At 38.0% G+C, this 22,588-nt stretch overlaps 1 protein-coding gene across 23 annotated transcripts in view; it reads left to right on the top strand.

Annotated features, from left to right (window-relative positions):
- Window positions 1-22,588, top strand: part of MAST4 (microtubule associated serine/threonine kinase family member 4) — a gene marked incomplete at its 5' end in the record, with an annotated part of 205,950 nt that overhangs the window by 131,526 nt on the left and 51,836 nt on the right. For 15 of the 23 annotated variants that reach the window (XM_083465133.1, XM_083465127.1, XM_083465134.1 and 12 more), the window contains 6 exons: window positions 4,297-4,385; window positions 9,179-9,248; window positions 13,653-13,731; window positions 17,786-17,943; window positions 19,419-19,494; window positions 20,975-21,184. In XM_083465133.1, coding sequence (XP_083321259.1) covers window positions 4,297-4,385; window positions 9,179-9,248; window positions 13,653-13,731; window positions 17,786-17,943; window positions 19,419-19,494; window positions 20,975-21,184 — 682 coding nt within the window. Of the gene's footprint in view, window positions 1-4,296; window positions 4,386-9,178; window positions 9,249-12,676; window positions 12,698-13,652; window positions 13,732-17,785; window positions 17,944-19,418; window positions 19,495-20,974; window positions 21,185-22,588 lie in introns of all 23 variants that reach the window. The other 8 variants (XM_083465130.1, XM_083465114.1, XM_083465132.1 and 5 more) reach the window with 1 other exon arrangement.

The following is a 22,588-nucleotide window of genomic DNA, read 5'->3' as shown; positions in this document are numbered from 1 at the left end:
ACAAAGATACAGGTTTCTTCACACATTTTTGGATATAGCCCTGGAACTGAAAACCAAGGTCTGGCATAAATTTAAGCTGTTAAAAAAAAAAATGCTCAGTTTTTGCCCTTAAAGACAGAGGCGAGGCAAAATATTTGTGTACTGTGAAATTAAGTTTGCTGAAAGTAGCAACGTAGTTATGAAACCAACCATGCTTTGTAAATCCTTGCGTAACAAGAATATGGTACTAAACATTCATGCCCCATTGGAGTTAAATTTTAACATTTATGTGTTTTTTCATCTTGTGTATATTTGCATTACATGGATAATAAACTAAAAATACGATGCAGACTAAGGCAGGGCTCAGGAACAATTTACTGTGCTGATAGTCTGACTTCCTATATAATTTTATTTCATTGTGCATGTGTGTAAGGCATGGAAAAGGAAGATTTAACCCTTCTCACAGTCAGGAGCTTGATGACAAATAGCAGAGCCAGTCCTAAACCAAATTGTACCCAGGCAAAGTATGTCTTCACCTCTCTCCAATTTAAACTTTAGAATTATATATATTGTTTGTGTTTGTAAAACAGGCTATCAAAATGTGGTTTGCTCTTCCGATGTTTATCTAGCTTTAGTTAGACCAAAGCAAAGTTCCTAGAGTTTTGGTGTAGGAGGAAATTGTGCTTTATGAAAAAGTGAAACCAGAATGTTTCAATCTCCTTGCATATGGAGAGGGCAAAGGGAAGCACATGATTTTGAGGTACACCAAGGTGTGTTTTCATAACAAGTAACCATAGGTTTGATCTAAGCAAATGGCTTTAACTAGTAGTACTTAAGCTAGTATTTTATAACTAGTAATAGCTTTAACTGCTATTGGCTTCAAGATTGTTTTATAGATGAAAAGCCTTTTTGTCTGAAGTTAATAAGGATGCTGAAGTAAAATAGTTTTAAAAGGTGCAAACATGTTGGCATAATTTTTGCCAATAGATTTATAGAGGCTTTGTTCCAAAAAAATTGCTGCGTCCTTTGTCACTCTCATAGCCTATGTTGAACAGATGATCTGAAGGAGTGTCTCCACCCCCATCGTTCTACCCAGACACTGAGGTCCAGTGCTGAGGGCCTTCTGGCGGTTCCCTCACTGCGAGAAGCCAAGTTACAGAGAACCAGGCAGAGGGCCTTCTCGGTAGTGGCACCTGCCCTATGGAATGCCCTCCCACCAGATGTCAAAGACAACAACAACTACCAGACTTTTAGAGGACATCTGAAGGCAGCCCTGTTTAGGGAAGCTTTTAATGTTTGATGCGTCACTGTATTTTAATATTGTGTTGGAAGCCACCCAGAGTGGTGGGGTATAAATATCATCATCATCATCATCATCTGCACCTTAGGCTGCTGTACCATAAACAGAGTTGGCACTCTGGAATCTGTGCTTAGCAAAGCAAATAAATCTGAAGTCAACTTTCACATCATGTTGAATATAATGTAAACTTATCTAGTGTAAACAAAATGGACACATACCATATCTTGCCAGAGGTAGCCTACCTCTGTGAGATGACGTTTAGCTGTACATTTTTAATAGTAAAAAAGCATGAAGCCTCCATCCTCTACTCATTCATCCTTGCCTGTATCACTTTATATTGTGTTCCTACATGACATTTGGAATTTAAAATTGGTTTAGAAAGCACTTCATTTGTTGTGCTTTCCAAATACAAAGACCCATACTCTTTTAAAGCTTTATCTTCTGCTCAACCAGCAAGCACATTACAATGACAACAAAATTAAGGGATACATTACAATAGTCAGTGTATGCTGTTAAAGGTTCTGCCATAATAGTTTACAGCCCATATATCCATCTTCATTACAAGTGTAAATATTAATAATTAAGGATGTTAAAATGAAATTATTATAAATGATTAAAACAGATGTCAGATTTCAAGTGAAAAGCGTGGTAAAAAGCAATTGCTGCCAGCACATTCCTTTCACCCAGCTCTTTTTAGCAATTAACCTTTATTGCCAGTAATTTACCCATGTATTCATAGTAAACGACTCTCTCTGAAGAAGAAACATTAATGGTAGCATACCTAACAGGGCCATTATCTGTGCTGCTGATTGCCTTATCTTGAAAGCTGCACTTAGTAGCACCACATTGCAACGTGATTGTATGTAAATATTGATTTATGGGTCCTTATGTGTTTGATCTGCTCCCTTGGTATATTCACGTAATATGAGGGGTTTGACAGAAGGCTGCTGCCCAGCTGTTGGTGGTTTGAGTTGTGATGACCTCTTATCCAGTGTGCAAAAACCCCCAGCTAGTTGAGCCTTCCCTATAGCCACTAAATGATGATCAAAGTGATTGTAGCCCATGTTTGAAACAGTGTGAAACGGGGAAGGCATAAGAATTGCTAGTGGTTTCTTAGTAACAATATTCAGTTTCAAATGTGACCTTTCTCACCAGCGCTAAGTTGATTTTAACAGTTAATAGGCAATTAAATAAATTGGGGAGCATGTCTTTTTACATGTAGAAACAGACATGCCATACTTTTCTTTTTAATAGACATCTGACATTTAAATATAAGCTGTTCTGAATATAGCAGTGTTTTAAAGCAAAACGATAATGTGATAAATGGTCCTCATTTAGCAGAACTGGAAAACAAAAACAAAAAAAACTGTGGTTTGAACATTTAAAATTGGATCCCCGAGTGGTGAAAGTAGTTTACAGGAAATATATGTGAAGGAATATGTTTGCCTAGGAGTACTGAGTAGGCTATGGTTCCTTAACAAGAGTACTCAAATACTTTGGTTTCTTTAAGGAGCTAGAAACTTGTGAAAGGCATTTGAAGTTCTGACACCACTGCAGTAGAACACTCAGAGCCCTATCTACCACTTGTTTTCGGAGCAGATAAAATCCTACTGAGGTTTGGTTTTTATTTGTGTTATTTGGGAGATGGCTTCTCTGATTGAAATCATATTATTGGCCTTCAGGGATGGATTTCGCTTACATGGGGTTGTAACTCCACAACTGTGCCACCGCAAAAACAGATTGAGTGGTATCCAACTAAGTTATGCTCTTTGTAGGTCCACTGAAATTAATTGATTTAGGATGAATTTATTGTAAGTCTGTTTACTTCAACGGGTTTACTCTGAGTATGACTTAGCTGGATACCACCCTTCTGCAGGAACTTGATCAGTGTTTTATTTCCTTGCCTATAGAAGTGTGAGCTATTTGTATTTTTGTTGCTTGTGTGCGTGCATGTATGTGTTTGAAGACTTACAGTGTGAATTCAATGTATGCATTCACCCTTCCTTAGTTTAAGCAGACCATAGCTCACTGGCAGAGCATATACTTTCACTTCAGAATGTCCCAGGTATAGTTCCCAATATCTTCAGTTAAAAAGAATCAGGTAGCAGATGATGGGAAAGAACTGTGCCTGATACCCCAGAGAGTCACTGTCAGTCAGAGTACTAGGCTAGATTGACAAATAGTATGACCTGGTATAAGGCAGTTTCCTATGTTTATTCTGAAGATGTAATGGAATAATTTGTATTCCAAATGTTAACATATTTGATGCACACATTTTTGCTCATTCACAATTTCATTATCTTAGGGGAAATAATTTACATGTGTGTTTCAAGGTGGAAGATGATATTCTTAGGTGTATTTGATTATAATTACAAGAGTATGAATTCACTTAAAGCTGCAGAGGTCCTGCTTTTTAGTAGATGTATGCATTTGCCATTCATGTCATAATTATCTGTAATGGAGAAAAATAGTGATTTGCAGTGCTTGAGATGAAAAATGTATGAGTGAAAGAACACATTTATCTTTGTAGGATGTGCCTGGTCTATTTACAAAAAGACGCAGATGTGAAATTTGCTTCAATAATTAGATTTTTAATTAGTATATCATAAGATAGATAGATTATTGCCCTGGATGGAATTAGGAAATCCATGTATCAAATGGTGGTTCTAAATGGTCATCTTTTTTTCTGACATTTTTATGTATTATAAATAAGACTGTTGTTCTGTATCAGATAAAATGTCAGTGTTAATAGTGTAATGTCATAGTGGCAGGTGGATTTCTTTGGGGATAATATCTGCATAAAAATTGTGGTTATAATTAACCTTAATGCATTTTCTCCTGCTGATATATGGGATATAACTCATTTAACATTCAGTGTGTGGTCTAATTCTAGGGTTTCTCCCCTCCCCTGAATTCAGAATGCCTATCACAAGATAGTAATTCTGAGTTAAATAGAGGGTTGGGATGCTACATATTTGAAACATTTGTGCTTTAAGTATTCTCTTCTCTTCCTACAGTTGCCGGACAAGTAACAGAAAAAGTTTGATATGCAATGGGCAGTCCCCAGCTATGCCCCGGCCCCATTCGCCACTTTCAGCTCATGCAGGTAAATTCCACTGTTTCCATAGACTTAAGAGAGAAATATTGTAGTCTGTAATTACATAGCGTGACTGGGTTGGGGTACCCTAGCGCTTCCAACAATCACTTTGGAACCAGACTAGAATGAAAGTTTGAAATTTTAGTTTTTAATGCTGGTTTAAACACATTAATGGTAAGTTTTAGCAGCAGCAACACCAGAAAATTCCTTAGGTAACAAAGTCCAGAGGAAATAAAAAGCTATTTGCCTGTTGCTCAGACCAGACAAATTTCATAAAAAAGGTGCTGCAACAGAGAAGGCCATCCCTCTGGTCCTTGCCTACCTCATTTCAAATAGCAGAGACACTGAAAATTATTTCCAGATTATTGCTGTACATAGACAGGTTGATGAGTAAACTAATCTTTCTCTAGGTCCTCAGTCTTAACAGTGTTTCACAGGAAAAAACACCAGCATGTGGGGGTGGAAATAAAGGTATCATCAGGTTGTGGAGCTGACATTTTCACAAAAAACCTTTTGGTTTTAAGTGATTTTCAATTTGCATTTGTATAGAAAAAAGATTCTACATAGCTGATCGCACACATAATACAGTGGTACCTCGCAAGACGAATGCCTCGCAAGACAAAAAACTCGCTAGACGAAAGGTTTTTCCGTTTTCGATTTGCCTCGCAAGACGAATTTCCCCTATGGGCTTGCTTCGCAAGACGAAAACGTCTCGCGACTTTTTTTTCTTTGACTAAAAACAAAGACATGTTTTGTTTATAAAGTTAATTTATTTTCCCTTAAATTTTTGAACTGCTCTTTACAGTATGTGTGACTTTAAAGAGCAGTTAATAAACTGTTGTTGTACCAAATTTGGCTTTGTTTGGACTTTTTTTGACCATAGGAACGCATTAATTGATTTTCAATGCATTCCTATGGGATTTCGTGATTCGCAAGACGAAAAATTCGCTAGACAACAAAAATTGCGGAACGAATTAATTTCGTCTTGCGGGGCACCACTGTATCTGATCACAAATATATATTCATTTCCATTCACAGTTAGTGCCTAAATAATTGATACTGGTTCCTAAAACGGAACTGTTTTTCCAGCTCTGGGTTGAAAGCTTCATGCACATAAAATGCTCAGTTCACACAATTCAAATGAAAGAAACAAGAGACAGCAGTGTCATATAGAAATACATTTAAGCAAAGAATGGAGTCTTTAAGCATTAACATAAAACATGAGGACAGCAGGAGAGACAAGAAAATAACATTATGGTTGTAATTTTAAAGCAATTGTACTATGACAGAACTTCTCTGAAACATGAATACTTGATACGTTACACATTGATTTCACTGCAAATCTTACTAAAGTTTCTCAAATCAAAATGCCTATACAACAAAATTATATACCAGAAATATATTTACAGTTTGGGAACTGTCATTTTCCAGTCCTGATTTTATGCTTTTTTTTCATTAGGAGACATAATAAAGACCAACTGAAATATGTAATACAAATAAATTGTAGTACTGTACTGACAGCCACCAACATTTCTGTAGGTTCAAATTTTCCCAAACACTCTTTCCCAGGGGCTTGTTTGGAGACATTGAATTGAAAGCTTTCTTCAAAGCAAGCCTGCTGCTAGTGCCACAAGGCCACTTAGTGAAAAATTAACATTTTCCTTTCAGAAATTACATGTTCTGATAGATAATCAGATATAAGAGATAGGAAACTTTCCTGTAGTGAGTTCTGTTATCTTCTGGGATCTTCTACATTTAATCAAGCTCTTGTAGGTCCTCAGCAACATATTCTGAAACCTTTTCCCACATAAATCATCTGGCAGTTTCTTGGAAAATTATTTTTCTGCCATCTGCAGCATAGTTACATTCTAGGGTGTCAAAACAGAGACGATAACTTCCTGGATAGTTGCCTGAATTATAAAAATTGCCAGATTACTACAAACTAATAAATTTGAGTAGTTACTAGTATATTTTATGGCTATAGTGATAAATGCGGATAGGCATTAAAGAGAGTTGTCAAGTGGTAACAACAAGGTTTCTAACTGATCCTGTGTATAATCTTAAAGATCAGTTATTATTAATCTCCCTTAGTACCGTCTGTGTATCAAAACATTTGTTCCAGGCACTAAAGCACAGCAATAATTTATAGTCAGTGCAATAGTTGCTCTCTCAGAGTTCTTCAGGATTTCTGAAGCTCTTCATTCTGAATATATTCACATAATGCAATATGTATGCAACACAGCTCCTAATATATTGCCATTAAATACAGTATTTTGAAATACTGATTACTCGCTCTCAATGTTTGCCTCTCCCTGGAGATTGTAGTGTTAATTATATAATGCCTGACCCTACCAATCAGGTTTACTTTATCTGGCCAGAAACGTCAGTAGTAGTCTCGACAGCAAATGAAATGTGTGAAAGCTGAAACAGCCAGCAAAATCCCTGAGAACAGCAGGATTTGAGTAATAAGGAAGCAGTGCACATATGGGCAGAGAATTAACTGGCACTGGTTGTCATTTGAAAGCCTCTCAGGTATTGACTTGCAGATAGGTGGATGAGTACTGAGAGAAATGCTGTGAGCGATGAAGGTCACAGATGAGACTCCAGTTGCTTTTCTGAAATGCCACGCCTTAAATTGTGGCAGCAGTATGATTCCTATTCCTATTGTCTCTGGGTTTTCTTGCCCTCTGTTTGAGTTATTTGAATACTTAAACGAGTCAGCTGTGCAACATGCTGTGAACTCTTTTGCATCTAAATATTGAGTTTAGTGACTGGCAAAGGCAATAAAGTTTTAAAAGAAAATCAATATATTCAGCAAAAGCAAATCTTCAGCTGTAGGGATGTGTGTTCTTCCAAGCATCTTCCTCATAAGATTTCTGCTTAAGATCTATTTGCCCCAAGAGTTCAAGACAAGATTTTCTAATGAAGTGTGGGCTGATGTTACCAACTTTTCCCTTCAGAGGTGGACCCCCAGTTAGGATGGTCAAACCCCCAAAACTTATGGATTCTGATGGATTCCTGACCATTCTGGGGGTTTTTCTGGTGGATAAAGCTGGTGATCCTTCTGAGGCCCTCATCTTGCTGTGAAATGGCATGATGCAAAGGGCCATAAGTACAATCACTCCTGAGTGTCCTCTCTGAGAATATGGAACACATTCTCTGCCCCTGGTATACTGGGGAGAGATGTGCTATGAAACAGGCTAAACAATGTAGAACACAGGTGGTGAATGCCCTGCTATGAAGAAAACCAAATGTGTGTTGGAGCACATAACCATGTGGGCAGTGAGCAGGGCCAACTTTGCTGCTTCCATCACTTCATTGCGTAATCAGCCATTAGAGCCCTTCAGGGTGGACCATAGAGTGTCGACACCAAATTGGTTAATGGAGCCCGGAACACCTCTGAGAGTTGCTTTGATGACCAAAATTAATCTTGAGGAATGACTATAATACAATAATTATACAGTAGTTGAATAATTAACATTTTCTAGTAGAACTCTAGTGTTTATTATGACCACTGGTTAATTACTGTTTAAGCATCTGCAGTGCATTACTCTTTAGTACACACACTGGATAATTATTTGCTACCTTTAAAACTAAACAATGTTGTCAAATAGAAAAAGACGAACCTTGCGTGCAATAACTCAACTTTATTCCCTTGAACAGTGTAATCTTGTTTCTATATATTGGACTGTGTGATTATCAAAAACTTAGTGGGTTGTGTGTTTCTCTAGAAAGAGGGTTATGTATTTCTTGACAGACACCACTGCTCATAAAAAGAACATTCTTGCTTGTGTCGCCTTTACGTTTCCCCTGTAGACAGACCACATGCTCTAATTATGCATGCTGAGAGGCAGGCTGGAATAGTGGTGAACTTTCCCTCAACAGCTGCCTGCCAAGCTTTCTCAGTGTTCAGCAGCAGGTTGAGTGGTCTAATGTGAGAAAGTAACAAGGCCCCAAAGGAAATGTTCTCTTCACAATGAGCAGTCACATCTTCATATCATTTAAGATCACCTCCCCATGCCTTGGTCTTGCCAGTCCTGGGAATAACTTTCTATCTAATTTTCATGGTTTGCTTGTTGGCATATAGAATGGTTTTTAAAAGGGGGGGGGGGCGGCAAGAAAAATGTTGAGAAATAACATTTTTAAACTGTGGATATCAGTGTTTATTGCAAATGTCCTTAAATGCTGATATATTGAGAACAGATATATACATATTTTATATACTTTTTTTAAAAAGCAGAGTTTCAGTCTTAATATTCCGCCCCCCCCAAACAGAAATATTTCTGTAGCTGTGGTGAACTAATTTTGGTTGAGATGATGTAATAATTGTTTTTGTTTTTTTGTTACGTCTTTTGTGTTCTCGTTTTGTATTTTTATGTTATATATTACATTTTTATGTTATATTTAAATATTTAGATGAAGGGTGGTATACAAATTCAATGAATAAAATAATAAACACATAAAAAATATATTGAGAGAACCACAGATGGAAAGCAGGATGGAAGTTAAGAGTCTAGCTTCCATTTTATTTACATTTTAGATAATTATATTTTATTTATTTACTTTATATGCCACTCCATAACAAAAGCAGTCAGGGCAGCACAAGGTGAGCCAATGTATATGGCTGGAATAGAACTTGAAGGTTACACTATTTGACCAACTTTGTCATTAAGCACGATACACATTAAGTGCTATACAAACAAATGATAATCAGAGCAAAATAGGTTTCTGAGGATTTTCACTGAGTCTATGATTGTATGACACTTTAAATAATTTTCTTACTTTCTTCTGTTTCTCACCAGGGAGCAGTCCTCAAGATAGCCCTAGAAATTTTTCTCCTAGTGCCTCAGCCCACTTTTCTTTTGCACGAAGGTAGGATGGGTTTGTGTGTATTTGATGTGTCATAATTCATAGTTGGGAATCATGCTTCACTTTGCATTTATGCATTTATAATATGCTGGTGGAGGTAAGAAATACCAATATATGTTGCCTTAAAATGCAATTCAATTTATAATAGTCTTCGCAACCTGCTTCTTGCTACTGCTAATTTCTTGCAATATCTAAAGTTCATTTATATAAGAACCAGGATTATCACCTCTTTCCCTTCCTTCGTAGTAATTTAATTTAACTTAATTTAATTAATTTTAAAAAGACTAGAAAATACGTATAGAATTTACAACGGCCTGTAATCCAGCCTTTGCAAAACTGTACTAGTGAATTATAGAAACCCAGAATTGTAGAGTTGGAAAGGACCTTGAGGGTCATCTAGTTCAACCTTCTGCAATGCAGGAATCTCACCTCGATCAGATGGCCATACAACCTCTGCTTAAAAACCTCCAAGGAAGGAGTGCCCATCGCTTCTCATGATAGGTATCAGTACATTCTAAAACCTTCCACTCATAAATTGGTATCTGCTATTTAATGCGGCATCTTGAGAGAGAATCCTTTGGCTTCAAACTAGCTCTTCCACAACTGTAATGATACGTGTGCTGTTATGGGAAATACTGAAGGAGTTTATCTACCTCAGTGATTTCCAAAACCAGTTTCCTACTACACTGAAAGGAGCCAACTGGGGTGGAGTACAGTATGGGAATCTGTCAAAAGAGATTGTCACTACATTGTCATTCTGCAGAACTATTAATTAAGCCACAATGCTGTGTAGTGAGTCACCCAGAGAAGAGCTGCCATTGTTGATTAGGGTGACTCTACTGATGAAGATGCCCCTAGCAGAACAAAATCCAGAAAATAAGACAGAGGGAAAGTTGTGTTAGAAAAAGAGTGGATCCTGCCTCATCTGGCATAGTACCTCAGAGGTTAGAATGTAAAAGAACCAATGAATACCCTGAAGAGAGTGCTAGGTTTTGTCTACCCAGGAACACCTTTGTGAGGATTAATTTTTGTATAGTTCTTGGAAGATACATTTGTGATTGTATAGTACTATTGCATCAGTATAAGTGATCTGTTGGTCACCTGAAGTATTTGACTAATCCGAAGCATAGGATTACATTTTCTTGTGAATACATTGCGGGTTGGTTAATGGGTACTCAGCTGTATCAGAAAACGAACCAATTCTATATAAAGGAAACCAGTGGTTTCTTAAAAATTGTTATCTGAAGCATGCACAGATAACCAGTGTAGCTGATATGTAGCATGAAGTTCAAATGCTACACCTTCCCCACCTGTCTCGGCAACCATAAATAGATGTGAAAATAACATTAAAACTGGAATGTTTGGACATGATAGTTGTCAAATGCTGGACAATGACCCCACTTTCTCTAGTGGATTCAGTAGCCTGGGTAAGAAATACCTCTTCTCCAAATAACTGCAGTCTCCTGCAGTTTTTGCCTGTGATCCTTTCTCTTTTTTCGGTGATTGGAGTGAGAAGAAAGCCACAAACCTGAATACAATTCCATTTGTCACGGCCTTATAGAAAGTATTAATGTTGGGAGGGACAGATGCATAAAATGTTACATCTTGATTATATACAGATTTATTTGAAAATTCTGATTGATTTATCTTGCAGTTTCTATTCTTTCAACATTTTCTTTAAGGACATACTATTCCTTCCCAATTTATTTCCCATCTTCTTTTCATATTTGTTCAGAAACATAAACCACTACTATGTATTTCAGAATAGCTGATTGAAAACTAATTTACATTGTGTGCCAGTTTTGTACACCAGAGGAAATACCAATAGGAAAAAAATAGAATTGTAGCATAATAAATTGCATTGATTCTCTGAGTTGTAACTATTACCATGAGCAAAATTCAAAGCCAGGAATGCAGGTTACCCCTTCTTCTATTTGTATATAGGAATTTCCCATTGTAAAGACTAAGTTTTGCCTTGCTCATAGAATAAAACAGAGGATCTTATGCACATGTGTTTTATTGAAAGCCCAACCTAAGAGTTTTGGGAATGAAAAGTAATTGGTTCATCCTAACTTTGCTCATTTAAAAGAACTGTACATCTCAAAAATCTGAAAAAAAGTCTACCTAACTACTGTCATTACGTGTTTAGGATCTGTGTTTTAAATATTTAACATTATATATTTGTGCTCATAGAAATGTTTCTCTCTGAATTACTACTTTCGGCAACAATCTATTTTTCAGTGAGGAAATAATTTGTTCTTTAGAAAGAGGTTCTCGTTCCCCCGCCTTCTAGATTAGAGCAAGTCTTACACAATGCATTTTTTTCATTGCTTTGTTTTCATAGCTTAATGAGCATGCTAGAAGTGGCAAAGTGCCATTATACCAGCACTCCCTTCTATTTATCCCTCTGCAATATGAATAAAATTGTCATCATTCTAGCTGACTGCTGTGCATATAGTAAGGATCCTGAAATACATGTGAGGATACATCACAATATGAGACTTAGTTCTCATACCATGCAAGTGAGAAAGTTGGCAGAGCAAAAAACATAGTATGGTAACATGAAAGGGGTGACTGTCTAGTCCACAAGACCATCAGTTGTCCATTAATTTCATTTAGATGGTCTTTGGCATGCTTGTAAAGATACAATTAAAAACATTACAACATCTAGCACAGCACGTTACAATTGCTCCAACAACTAGAAAAATAATTAAGTGGTCCACCAAGACCCTCAGCAACCAAGTGGTCCACAGGGAGGGAAATTGGGAACTACTGATCTATTCAGCATAGCAGTTTTCTTTAAAACACAACAAATTTCTAATAAGCAAAAGTTCATACATCCTATTACTGAATGGATGCCACTGGTTGCTCTTCTGGCCTTCTCTGGAAACGTAGCACGACTGGCATCTCCCTATTTCTTCATGGGAAATAGGACTTCATGGGACTTCCACTTTAGAAGTCACCTTGGTCTGACACCACTTTGTTGTAGCATTATGAAAAAAATCATCAACAGGGTGTTTGTGTAAATAGAAGCAGATCATTGCACTGACCAAAGTTGAGTAAAAGATAGAGAATGGGCCTTGAATAAACAACGAAGTTGCACCATTCAGTTATGTCAGGGATGGGGAACCCGAGGTCCTCCTTATCTTGGACTCCCAACTCCCTTCAGCCCCAGCTGCCATAGTTATTGATCAGGGGTTATGTGAGTTGTAACCTGACAAAATCTGGAGTACCACAGATCCCCCACCCCAGAGTTGTGGGTTTTTTACATCTGTTGTAAAATTGGAAGATCTTTTGCAAAATGCCATGCAGGGTACGTCCCCATATATTTTGAAGCTGTCTATGCTGATTGTCATGCTCTTATATTTAGAAAGTTGTTGTTCTACTTCTTCATTTGTTTTTTAAATATACTTTGCACAATTATAATGCAGTCATGGGCATCGAAACGAGAGGTAACTGTCACGAAAACTTACTACTCTGTTTTTGTGGTTTGTTAATTTGATTGTAAATTTCTGACTAGGATTGCCAACTGCCTAGAAACAAACCAGCCAAGCCAGGGTTTTTCCTTTTTCTCAGAACAGTGTTGCTAAAGTGGGGTGGGGAAAGAGGATTAACTATTAGTTAAGCAGCACTGTGTAACCTTGTTGCATATACGGGTCACAAAAATGTAAAAGGCCACCGGAGCCCAGGAAGATAGCATTGAAGGAGCTCTCTTCACCATTGTGCTGGCAAGCTTACCTGCTCCCCCCCCAGGCACTGATTAGCAATCACAGAGCTATCAGTTGTGTTGGATGCAGACAGTGCATATCATGTGTATGTTATTTTCTACTTTTGTCTGTGAAACAGTTGTAGCCTCCTGTTAGACATTGGATGGTAGTGCTGTAGCAGAGGAATTATAAACACAGGCACTAACTGCACACGTTACATCAGCAGAGTATTTAGGCCTCATCCAGCTGAAAATTTAAGTTGGCAGTCCTATGTCTGAATGTGGACTACATGTAGCAGAATTTGAAATTGTCCTACATGGTAAATGTTTTGTTCTACCAAAATTTATAATTTTATGAAAATGTTTAGTTTTGCAAGTCACGTTGCTGTAATTCTTGGTTCATTTTATATACATTTCCATGTACATTCAATTTTCTAGCCTATCATGGTTGTGCATCGGTCTCTCCTCCATCCTGTTCCTGTTTTGCATTGTCTCTAACCGATATCCTAAAACATCCCATTCACAGCTGGATTATTTCATGTGCTTTTTAAAAAAGTGCCTTGTAAAAACGCTTGCTTATGAGTTTGTCTATATTTCCTCATGGTACACCACAACATTTCATGGATTCTATTTCAACAGTTTTTGTATAATACTGTAGGGTTAACAGTTGTCTTATGTGGCTTAACTCAAATTCCCAACAGGACTGATGGACGACGTTGGTCACTGGCATCTCTCCCCTCTTCTGGCTATGGTACAAATACTCCAAGCTCAACTGTTTCAGTAAGTAACAATAGATAGATAGATAGATAGATAGATAGATAGATAGATAGATAGATAGATAGATATAGATAGATAGATAGATAGATAGCTTCTGCTTGTAATATATTCTCAGATTCAGTCCTTGTAAGATTTCAAACAATAATGCAGATTTCTACTAGTATCTACAGTAGGGGTAGGGTTATAGGTAGATAGGGGGAGGCTCTATCCCAGCAATACCATCTATTAACATTTTAAAGGATTTTGATTGGGTTGCCCACTATTCTTGTCAAAATATTTACTATTTTAACTTTTCCTGGCAATTAGTTCCCCCCTCCTTTCTCATAATTCATACAATAGATGCTGTCTGCTGAACTTGAATGAAAAAAATTAAGTGCAGTGCTTGAAAACAGTTACAGGCATGCTAGCTAACAAGTAATTGTTAAGGCAGCCTCACTGACATAATTGAGAACTTGCACTGATCCTCTGCCCAAAAATGCTATTCAAGTAGAGCTGTATTTCTAACGAATACACTTTTTCTGTTATTGTCCCTCTTTCAACAGACACACTGTGTGTTATAACCACTGTTGATTTCCCTTCCTTCATATAATATACAGTACAACATGATAGTATATTTTATATATGCCAGAAGGTACTTTGTATCCTCCCATAACTCATTTTCACTTTGAAATTTTTATTTAGCAGGATTCCATGCATCGCTTAGCTATAATACAAATAGTTATTTTCCCCGTTACACAGTTTGGGGCCCATTTTCCTTGGAGTAAATCCATGTTCTATTGAAGCCTATTATTATCACTGCAAGATGGGTTTGGGTGCCTGAATAATTACATATTCATATCTTGATAGGTACAACCTGGCTCTTCATACTAATTTTTAAGATTAGGTGATGTTTAGATAACTATAAGAAAATACGAACCACAGTTAATCTACTGGTAGGTTGTTAAGAGATCACAGCATAAATTGTCATATTCTGTTATTGTTTTAAACCTTCTGGAAAATAGTTTCATGTAAACTGTTATGTTGAGAAAATTAAGAAAAAGCCTTTGAACTATCTGTCATTGGGAAGATGTCTCTGAATAATAAACATAGATAAAATAAAAACTGACAAATTGCCAACTGGGTCCAGATGGCATTCGCCAGAGAGTTCTCAAAGAACTCAAATGTGAAATGGCTGATCTTCCAACAGAAATATGTAACTTGTCACTCAGATTAGCCTTCATACCAGAGGACTGGAAAGCAGCCAATATAACACCAATTTTGAAAAAGACATCCAGGGAGATCCTGGAAATTACAGGCCAATTTGCTTAACGTCTGGCCTGGGAAAACCAGCAGAAAGTATTTTTAAAGATAAGCTAACCAAGCATATAGAAGAACAAGCCTTGCTGAAGCAGAGCTGGCATGGCTTCTGCAAGGGCAAGACCAGTTTCATGAGCCTATTAGAGTTCTTTGAGATTGTGAACAAGCTCACAGGGGTGATCCAGTTGGCATAGCATACTTGGGCTTTCAAAAAGCTTTCAATTAGGTCCCTCACCAAAGTCTCCCGAGTCAGCTTAGCAGTCATTGACTAAGAGGAGAGGTCATCTTGTGGGTAATTAGCAGAAAACAGAGAGTAGGAATAAATGCGCAGTTCTCTGAATGGAGAAAGGGGAGTCCCCCAAGGATTGGTATTGGAACTGGTGCATTTTAACTTGTTTATAAATGAATTGAAGTTAGGGGTGAGCAGTGAGGTAGCCAAGCATGCTGATGATATTGTTCGGGTTTGTTAAAGCAAAAAAGAGATTGTGAAATGCTCCAACAGAAATGAATGGACAGTAAAACGGCAAATGCAGTTCAGTGCAAACAAGTGTAAAGTGATGCAAAACATTCTAATTTCACACACACATATATATGCTCATGTAGTCTGAACTTGTAGTGACTGACCATGAATGAGACCTTGAGGTTGTAGTGGACAGCTCAATAAAGATGTAGTTCCAGAGTGTGGCAGCTGTGAAAAAGCATTATGACAATCTCATAATGCTGTTATACAAATCTGTAGTGTGACCACAACTGAAATACTTTATACAGTTCTGGTCTCTAAACCTCAAGAAGAATATTATAGAGTGGGAAAAGATTCAGAAAAGGGCATCCAAAGTGATTGAAGAGATGGAGCAATTCTCCTGTGAGGAAAGGTTGAAGCATTTGGAACTTTTTAGTTTAGAGAAAATGCAAATAGGAGGTGACATGAGAAAAGCTTATCAGATTATGTATAACATGGAGGAAATAGGTAGAGAAAAACGTTTCTGCCTCCTTCTTATTAAACCAGAACTTAAGAACATCTAGTGAAGCTGAATAGTGGGAGATTCAGGACAGATAAAGGAAAGTGTTTATTCACACAGTGCACATTTAAACTGTGGATCTATGAGCACCAACTTAGATGGCTTTAAAAGAGGATTAGATAAATTCATGGAGGAGAAGGCTATCAGTGGCTATAAGTCGTGATGGTTATGCTTTACCTCTTCTGTCAGAGGCAATATGCCTCTGAAAACCAGTTGCTGGCAATTGTAGGTGGGCAGAGTGCTGTTGCGCTCAGGTCCTCCTTGCAGGCTTTTCACAGGGAGTGGAGGACCTTGGGGTCTCAAATTTCAGCAGCGCCCTGTACAACCCCCAGAACTGGCGTTCCCCACCTCTCATATTCCATTCTAAATCATAGTTGTGGCATTCCCAAGGCTCCAGGCCTAGTGTGACCAAACCAGTCACACTCTCCTAAATCTGCCACAGCCTTGTGGTTGGCCACTATATGAGCAGGATGCTGGACTATAAGGGCCAGTGACGTGATCCAGCATGACTCTTCTCACACTTCTTAACCAGGCATAGGCAAACTTGGCCCTCCAGATATTTTGGGACTACAATTCCCATCATCCCTGACCACTGGTCCTGTTAGCTAGGGATGATGGGAATTGTAGTCCCAAAACATCTGGAGGGCTGAGTTTGCCTATGCCTGTTCTTAACTGATCAGTCTGAAGCTGTCAGAACAAATCACTTAACTTAAGGATTGTATGTAAGCATAGGTAAGGTAAAATTAATAGAAAACTCCTTTGCTCATTGCTTTTTCATCCTAGATTTTAAACAAAGAGGATAGTATTTCAAAAGAAAATCTATTCATAGTAATATTCAAGCAAGTAACTATTTTGGTCTTCAAGATTTATACAGATGTTTGCTTTGTGAATCTGAATAATTGACTGAACACATGCTTGGAGACTGGATAGGAAATTTCTGTAATTTTCTTCACCTCCAGAAAGGTGAAGTGTTGCTGCCTCAGGATTTAGAAGCAGCAGCAACCTGTTAGAAGGAAACTAACTGTTGCTCCCCATCATGTGTTCCTTCTGCAAAGCAAATGTGCCTCTTTACTACACCCAAGTAAATATCCATGTAGGAAAGTGTATTAAGTGGAGTGATTCTGGAACATAGGAATATAGAAAGCTTCCTTATACCAAGCTAGTCCATCAAGCTCAGTAACGTTGACCCTCACTGACAGCAGCATTCGGAGGTTTCCAGTAGGAGTTATTCCCAGCTCTACATGGGAAACACCAGGGGTTGAACCTGGGACTTTTCATATGCAAAGGAGGTGCTCTACCACTGTGCTATAAGCCTTCCTCAAAATTGCTTCTGAAAATTGCTTCTGTAACTTTCCAACGCATCATCTTGATAAGTCACCTTCTGCACCAAATTATCTTTAAAGTTGCATTACAGCACAGCAAATCAAAAAGGATAGCGGTAGTTAATGGATGATCATGTTATACTATTTTCATACATATGCTTAGCAGTTTTGTCTGTTTTAAATCCAAGGGCTGAGAGAATACGCAGGAAGGGTCCTTGAAATTGCAAGGCTGTATCTGTACAGATGCATATAAAGTGTTTGCATGATGTTATTGCTTCTATAATCTATTAAGGTTGCATTTTTATTTTCTGTGTTCAGAAAGTTTAGGAATAAGGAAGTTATTCTGTGTACAATCCATACAAATGTTTAACATGACTTTAGGGTTATGGTACGAATTTATCTTCCACATGTTTATTGCAGTCATCCTGTTCCTCCCAAGAGAAGTTGCACCAGTTACCATACCAACCAACTCCAGACGAACTACATTTTTTGTCTAAACATTTCTGTGCCACTGAAAGCATTGCCAGTGATAATAGATGTAGGACCACTCAAATGCGGCCGCGATCCAGAAGCCTGAGGTGGGTTGACCTGCCAGGAAATTGAAATGATACCTTCATGTGGAAACTCATGAGGAACTATACATTTTATGCACGTTACTATAACATTGTTTTATATTTTGTTACCTTGTTTAAAAGCATTTCTAAATCTCTTAATGTAAAACATGAAAAACAGTAAGACAATACAATAAATACGGAGATTCAAAATATACAACAGGGTCCAAAATTGTGTGTCAGGGAAAGTCTGGATAAAATGGTATTTTTTGTGTGTGTGTGCTTGTACTAATGTTTGAATTGTAGTAAAATATAGAGCTAATTGTGTCTTATGCTTTTTTAAAAAAATGCACATTAGTTTTCAAATGGTCTTCCACTAGCCTTGCCCTTGGAAATGTGAAATCATGACCTTAAGTTTATAATTTTCATTTCAGTTGCTTCCTAGCTTAATAATCTTCAAAATGTTCTCAGGATATCTATTGAAATGATCAAAAATGTGCTGCATGGCAACATAAATTATTCAGAATTCCTACCATCACAAAAAAGTATTTAGTTTAAATTTCTTCCTCTCGTAAAGTTCTGAGTACATTATGGTGATTAATAAAAAAGCTACATTCACAATCTGTAGAGAATTAGACTACTTGTTGAGAAACCAAATTATAGGGTGATAGGTTTGCTCTTTTCAAGAGTTTGAAGTTCTCTTGTTCTCAGTAGAGGTGAAGCTTGTCAACAAAGAGAAAGAAATATAGGTGATCTTTTCATTTGTTCAGAACTAAATCAAAATATTTAAGGCATTAGTTTAATATAAAACTAGTGTCTCCAGAAACTACAACTTGCAGACATTTCCTGCCTTAGCTCCATAGATTGAAATGTTACATTCTTCTGATTCCCAGTTATCTGAGAAGGATAAATTTTATCCCGAACTGTGATGCATGTATCCTGGAGGCTGTGGTCACTCTCTAGATTTAATGAAACAGCATCTCCATATGAAAAAACAGTGAGTTGTAGTGTTAGTGTCAGCGTAAACAAGTCAGTCTAATGTACATATGCACTTGGCTCCTCTTGTACCACCCCCACTCCTTAATTTCCCTTAGCCATGTAGAGGCTTGAGAGGGGACAAAATGCAATAAGCAAACTAACATGCCTACACCTCTGGAAACTGGGAGTGGACTGACCCCCAGCTCTTGAAAACATTGTTTTTAGCAGTTTACAAAAAAGCATGTTCAGAGGTCAAGCTGGCTGACATGGCAAGGTACAGGGGACAGGACAGAAAACCAGGTTGGAGGGTTGACTAGAATTGAGTATTGCAGAGGAAGGCATGGCACACAGACTGGAACAGTGACTAAGACCTCTTCACTCTGCCACATTTTGTTGCAGTCCCACTTGTCCTGTAGTAATAATAATACTGACTGCCTACAGAAGAGAGTACATAAATTATAGATCTCATTTTCAGTTCATTCAGTACAAGATCCAAGGGATGATTGGCTTTGCTTTACTTGCAGCCCTGGACGTTCTCCTGCCTGCTGTGACCATGAAATCATTATGATGAACCATGTATACAAAGAAAGATTCCCAAAGGTAAAGATGAATATTCACTGCATTCTAAAGCTGACTTGATAAGAAATCTGTGTTCTAAAAAAAGGTGTTCTGTTATATTTGGTATATCAGATTAATTTAAGCCAAAAATGCTATCATAAAGCAACAATATTCTTTAAAATATTTGTCAGCTGATCTGCAGCTGATCTGTCTCAGAAACAATCATGCCAAAGTTGCATTATAGTTCTTGTCGCTTTCCAAAAAGCTTTGGTTTTATGGTAACAGTTACACAGGGTACATAACTTTCTAGAAGGTTCTTTGGCAGTGTAAGATGCAATGACAGGACACACAGCCCAGATAGTTCCTTGCAAATACATGGAATCCTGGTGGAAGCAGCATGTATAACTTTGTGGAAGCAACTTTTGCAAGTGTGTGCTTTAGAAATATATGTTTATTTTTAGTGTAGATATTTTTAGTATTGAATTATCAGAGTAACAGGGTTTTTTTGATTGCTGTACAATTATGAAATGGAATTCCTCTAGCATTCAGGAAGACCCTTCTTTTCTCAAAACATTTGATTTGTGCATTGGCGAGTTAACTGCATTTAACTGGAGTATGGTTGTTACTGCTTTATGCTAGTGGTTTTAATGTTGTTTGTTTCGCTGACTTGACTATGTGCTTTAAAAGGTTTTATAATGCACTACAGTCCATTTTGTGGAGGATTTCCTCTAAAGAGAGTATAAATCTCTTTTAAAAATGCCAGGTCGTTTGAAAGAGGGATAAAATTTTACCTCTTTCTACAGCCCAGTTTGCACACCACATTAAACCATAGTTTAAAAGAAGCTGATTTGATGTGAATGAGCAGTGTGCTGTTGTATGCTGGTCAGAAGTTTGCAGGATACTCTTTCCCCACTCCTTCTGCACTGTAGCTAAAACAAGCTAAAGTGATTACTTCTGGTGATTTGTTTGGAGGAAACAAACCACAAGGCCCTTCTTTGGACTACATGACAAGTCAGACTCTGGCTGGTTTCGTCCTCTGTGTGGTAGCAGCACAAACAGGAGAGGAGTGCCACAAGAACTTTTGAGTAACGTGCACAAGCACATTGCGTGTTCACATTAAACCATAGTTGGTTTTAAACTATGTTTTCATGTAACGTGAAAGCCAGGCTAGTATGTATGGCCTATATGATCACCATCTGTGGCCTTTTTAGAAATGGGCAGGATATATATTTAAATAAATTTATTAAAGATTTCCTTTGGTTACAAAAGTACATGCATTGTCTCTTTTTGATGCATTTCTTTATTCTATGTGGGGGATGTTGCCTGGTTGGTTGGTTGTAAGTTGCTTTTGAGTTGCCCTGGGCAAGATAAAGCAACTATCCAATCAATCAATCAATCAATCAATCAATCAAGTAAGTTTACAGGTTCAGTAAACTTCTATTTTGTCTTGCAAGGATTTTAATTTAAATCTGAAGTATGTTTAATAGCTTCTTGATTAAACCCATAAAACTTATTTTGATAGGCTACTGCTCAGATGGAAGAGCGGCTTCAGGAGATTATCACCAACTACTCTCCTGATAACGTCCTTCCCTTGGCAGACGGAGTTCTCAGTTTCACCCACCACCAGATCATTGAGCTGGCTCGTGATTGCTTGGATAAATCTCATCAGGGCCTCATCACCTCACGATACTTCTTCGAGTTACAGCACAAATTGGATAAGCTCCTACAAGAGGTATGAACCACATAAATATGGTTTAGAAATTGCTGAGATACGTTAGTTGAAGAAAATGCAACTCTGGAGATAGTTATGGCAACTGACCTATAAAAATAAATACATAAGACACCTACAGCTCTTTAAGTGGGTCTGGTCAGTTCAGTGACCTTCGCGGTTGTCTAAGGGACCTTAAAGCATATGACTCTATATAATTGGTTTATGAAGTATCTGAAAGCTAGCTTATTTTATCCTAGAATGTAACTTAGGCAGTCCCTCTGTGCCTCAGATGAAATAGTCTTATACTCTCCTCTGTCGTAGACAAAAGGAATATTATATCCAAGTTTAATTTTGTCCAGTCTAATAATTTTGGCTAATTTTATCCAATCTAGTAATAATTGTGTGGTTAAGGAAAAGCTATACAAAAGAATGTGAATGTGAAATTCATTAGACTTGCAGAAGGCATTGAAAATCTGCATTACATGTACCAAGCCCTTCCACCAGCCAGATTTCCTCTTAGTATATTTCGCTCCTTGGGTAAGAAAGCCTCCTCCATCCACCATGTTGGCAAGGTGGCTCCAAGTGTATAATTGCATCATTCATTTGCCTCCACCCATCAAGATTTTTGCTCATTCAGCAAGAGCAGCAGCTGCTCCAGCAGCATTTTCCTTAAATGTGCTTCTGCAGAAAGTCAATCAGTTGGCTACATGGGTTAGTCCCCGTATCTTTTTAAGACTTATAAGGTGGATTTTTATGCTTTGGCCAAGGCAGCATGCATGATACATGTTTTATAGAAGGGGTCAGCAAAGTTTTTGTGGCTTGGGCTGGTCCACAGTCCCGCAGATGCCGCAGTGGGCTGGAGTGTGTGTGCTGCATGCACGCACTCGCAAACACTATTTCCGGCACTCCTTCTGGTGCGGAGGAGGTGTGCGCAGCTTCCCATTGGCTGCAGCCAATGGGAAGCCGGCTAGCGTCACAGAAGGCGGTCCCCGCTCTGCTCCGCGCTTGTTTAGTGTGGTGCACGGGAGCCAACCGAGCGGGCGGCAGGGGTCCATGGGCTGGTTAAACAACCCCCATGGGCTGCTTGTGGCCCATGGGCCTTAGGTTGCTGACCCCTGTCTTATAGCATGTTCTCCTAGTTCAGAAGGCAGACCTCCATTTTAGATGAATCAGCTTAGGTATATCGCACCTGATGTAGTTTACATGCTTGAGGGAAGAGACCATTGGTCCTTATCTGTGAATTTGTTTACTGTATTAACAAATCATTGAACATTTTGATGAAGATGAGTACAGGCAAAATTATTACATGTAGTTTAAGTGTATCACAGACCTGGGTATGCCTTCTGTCCAAGTACAACGTGAAATAATATTTCTGAATTGTCCATGGTCAAGTGCTATTAAAATGTTAGCAAAAATAATAAGGTT

This window comes from Podarcis liolepis (genome assembly GCF_965112155.1).
Source record: "Podarcis liolepis genome assembly, chromosome: 11".
Taxonomy (NCBI): domain Eukaryota; kingdom Metazoa; phylum Chordata; class Lepidosauria; order Squamata; family Lacertidae; genus Podarcis; species Podarcis liolepis.
This window is presented reverse-complemented; position numbering and strand designations above follow the sequence as displayed.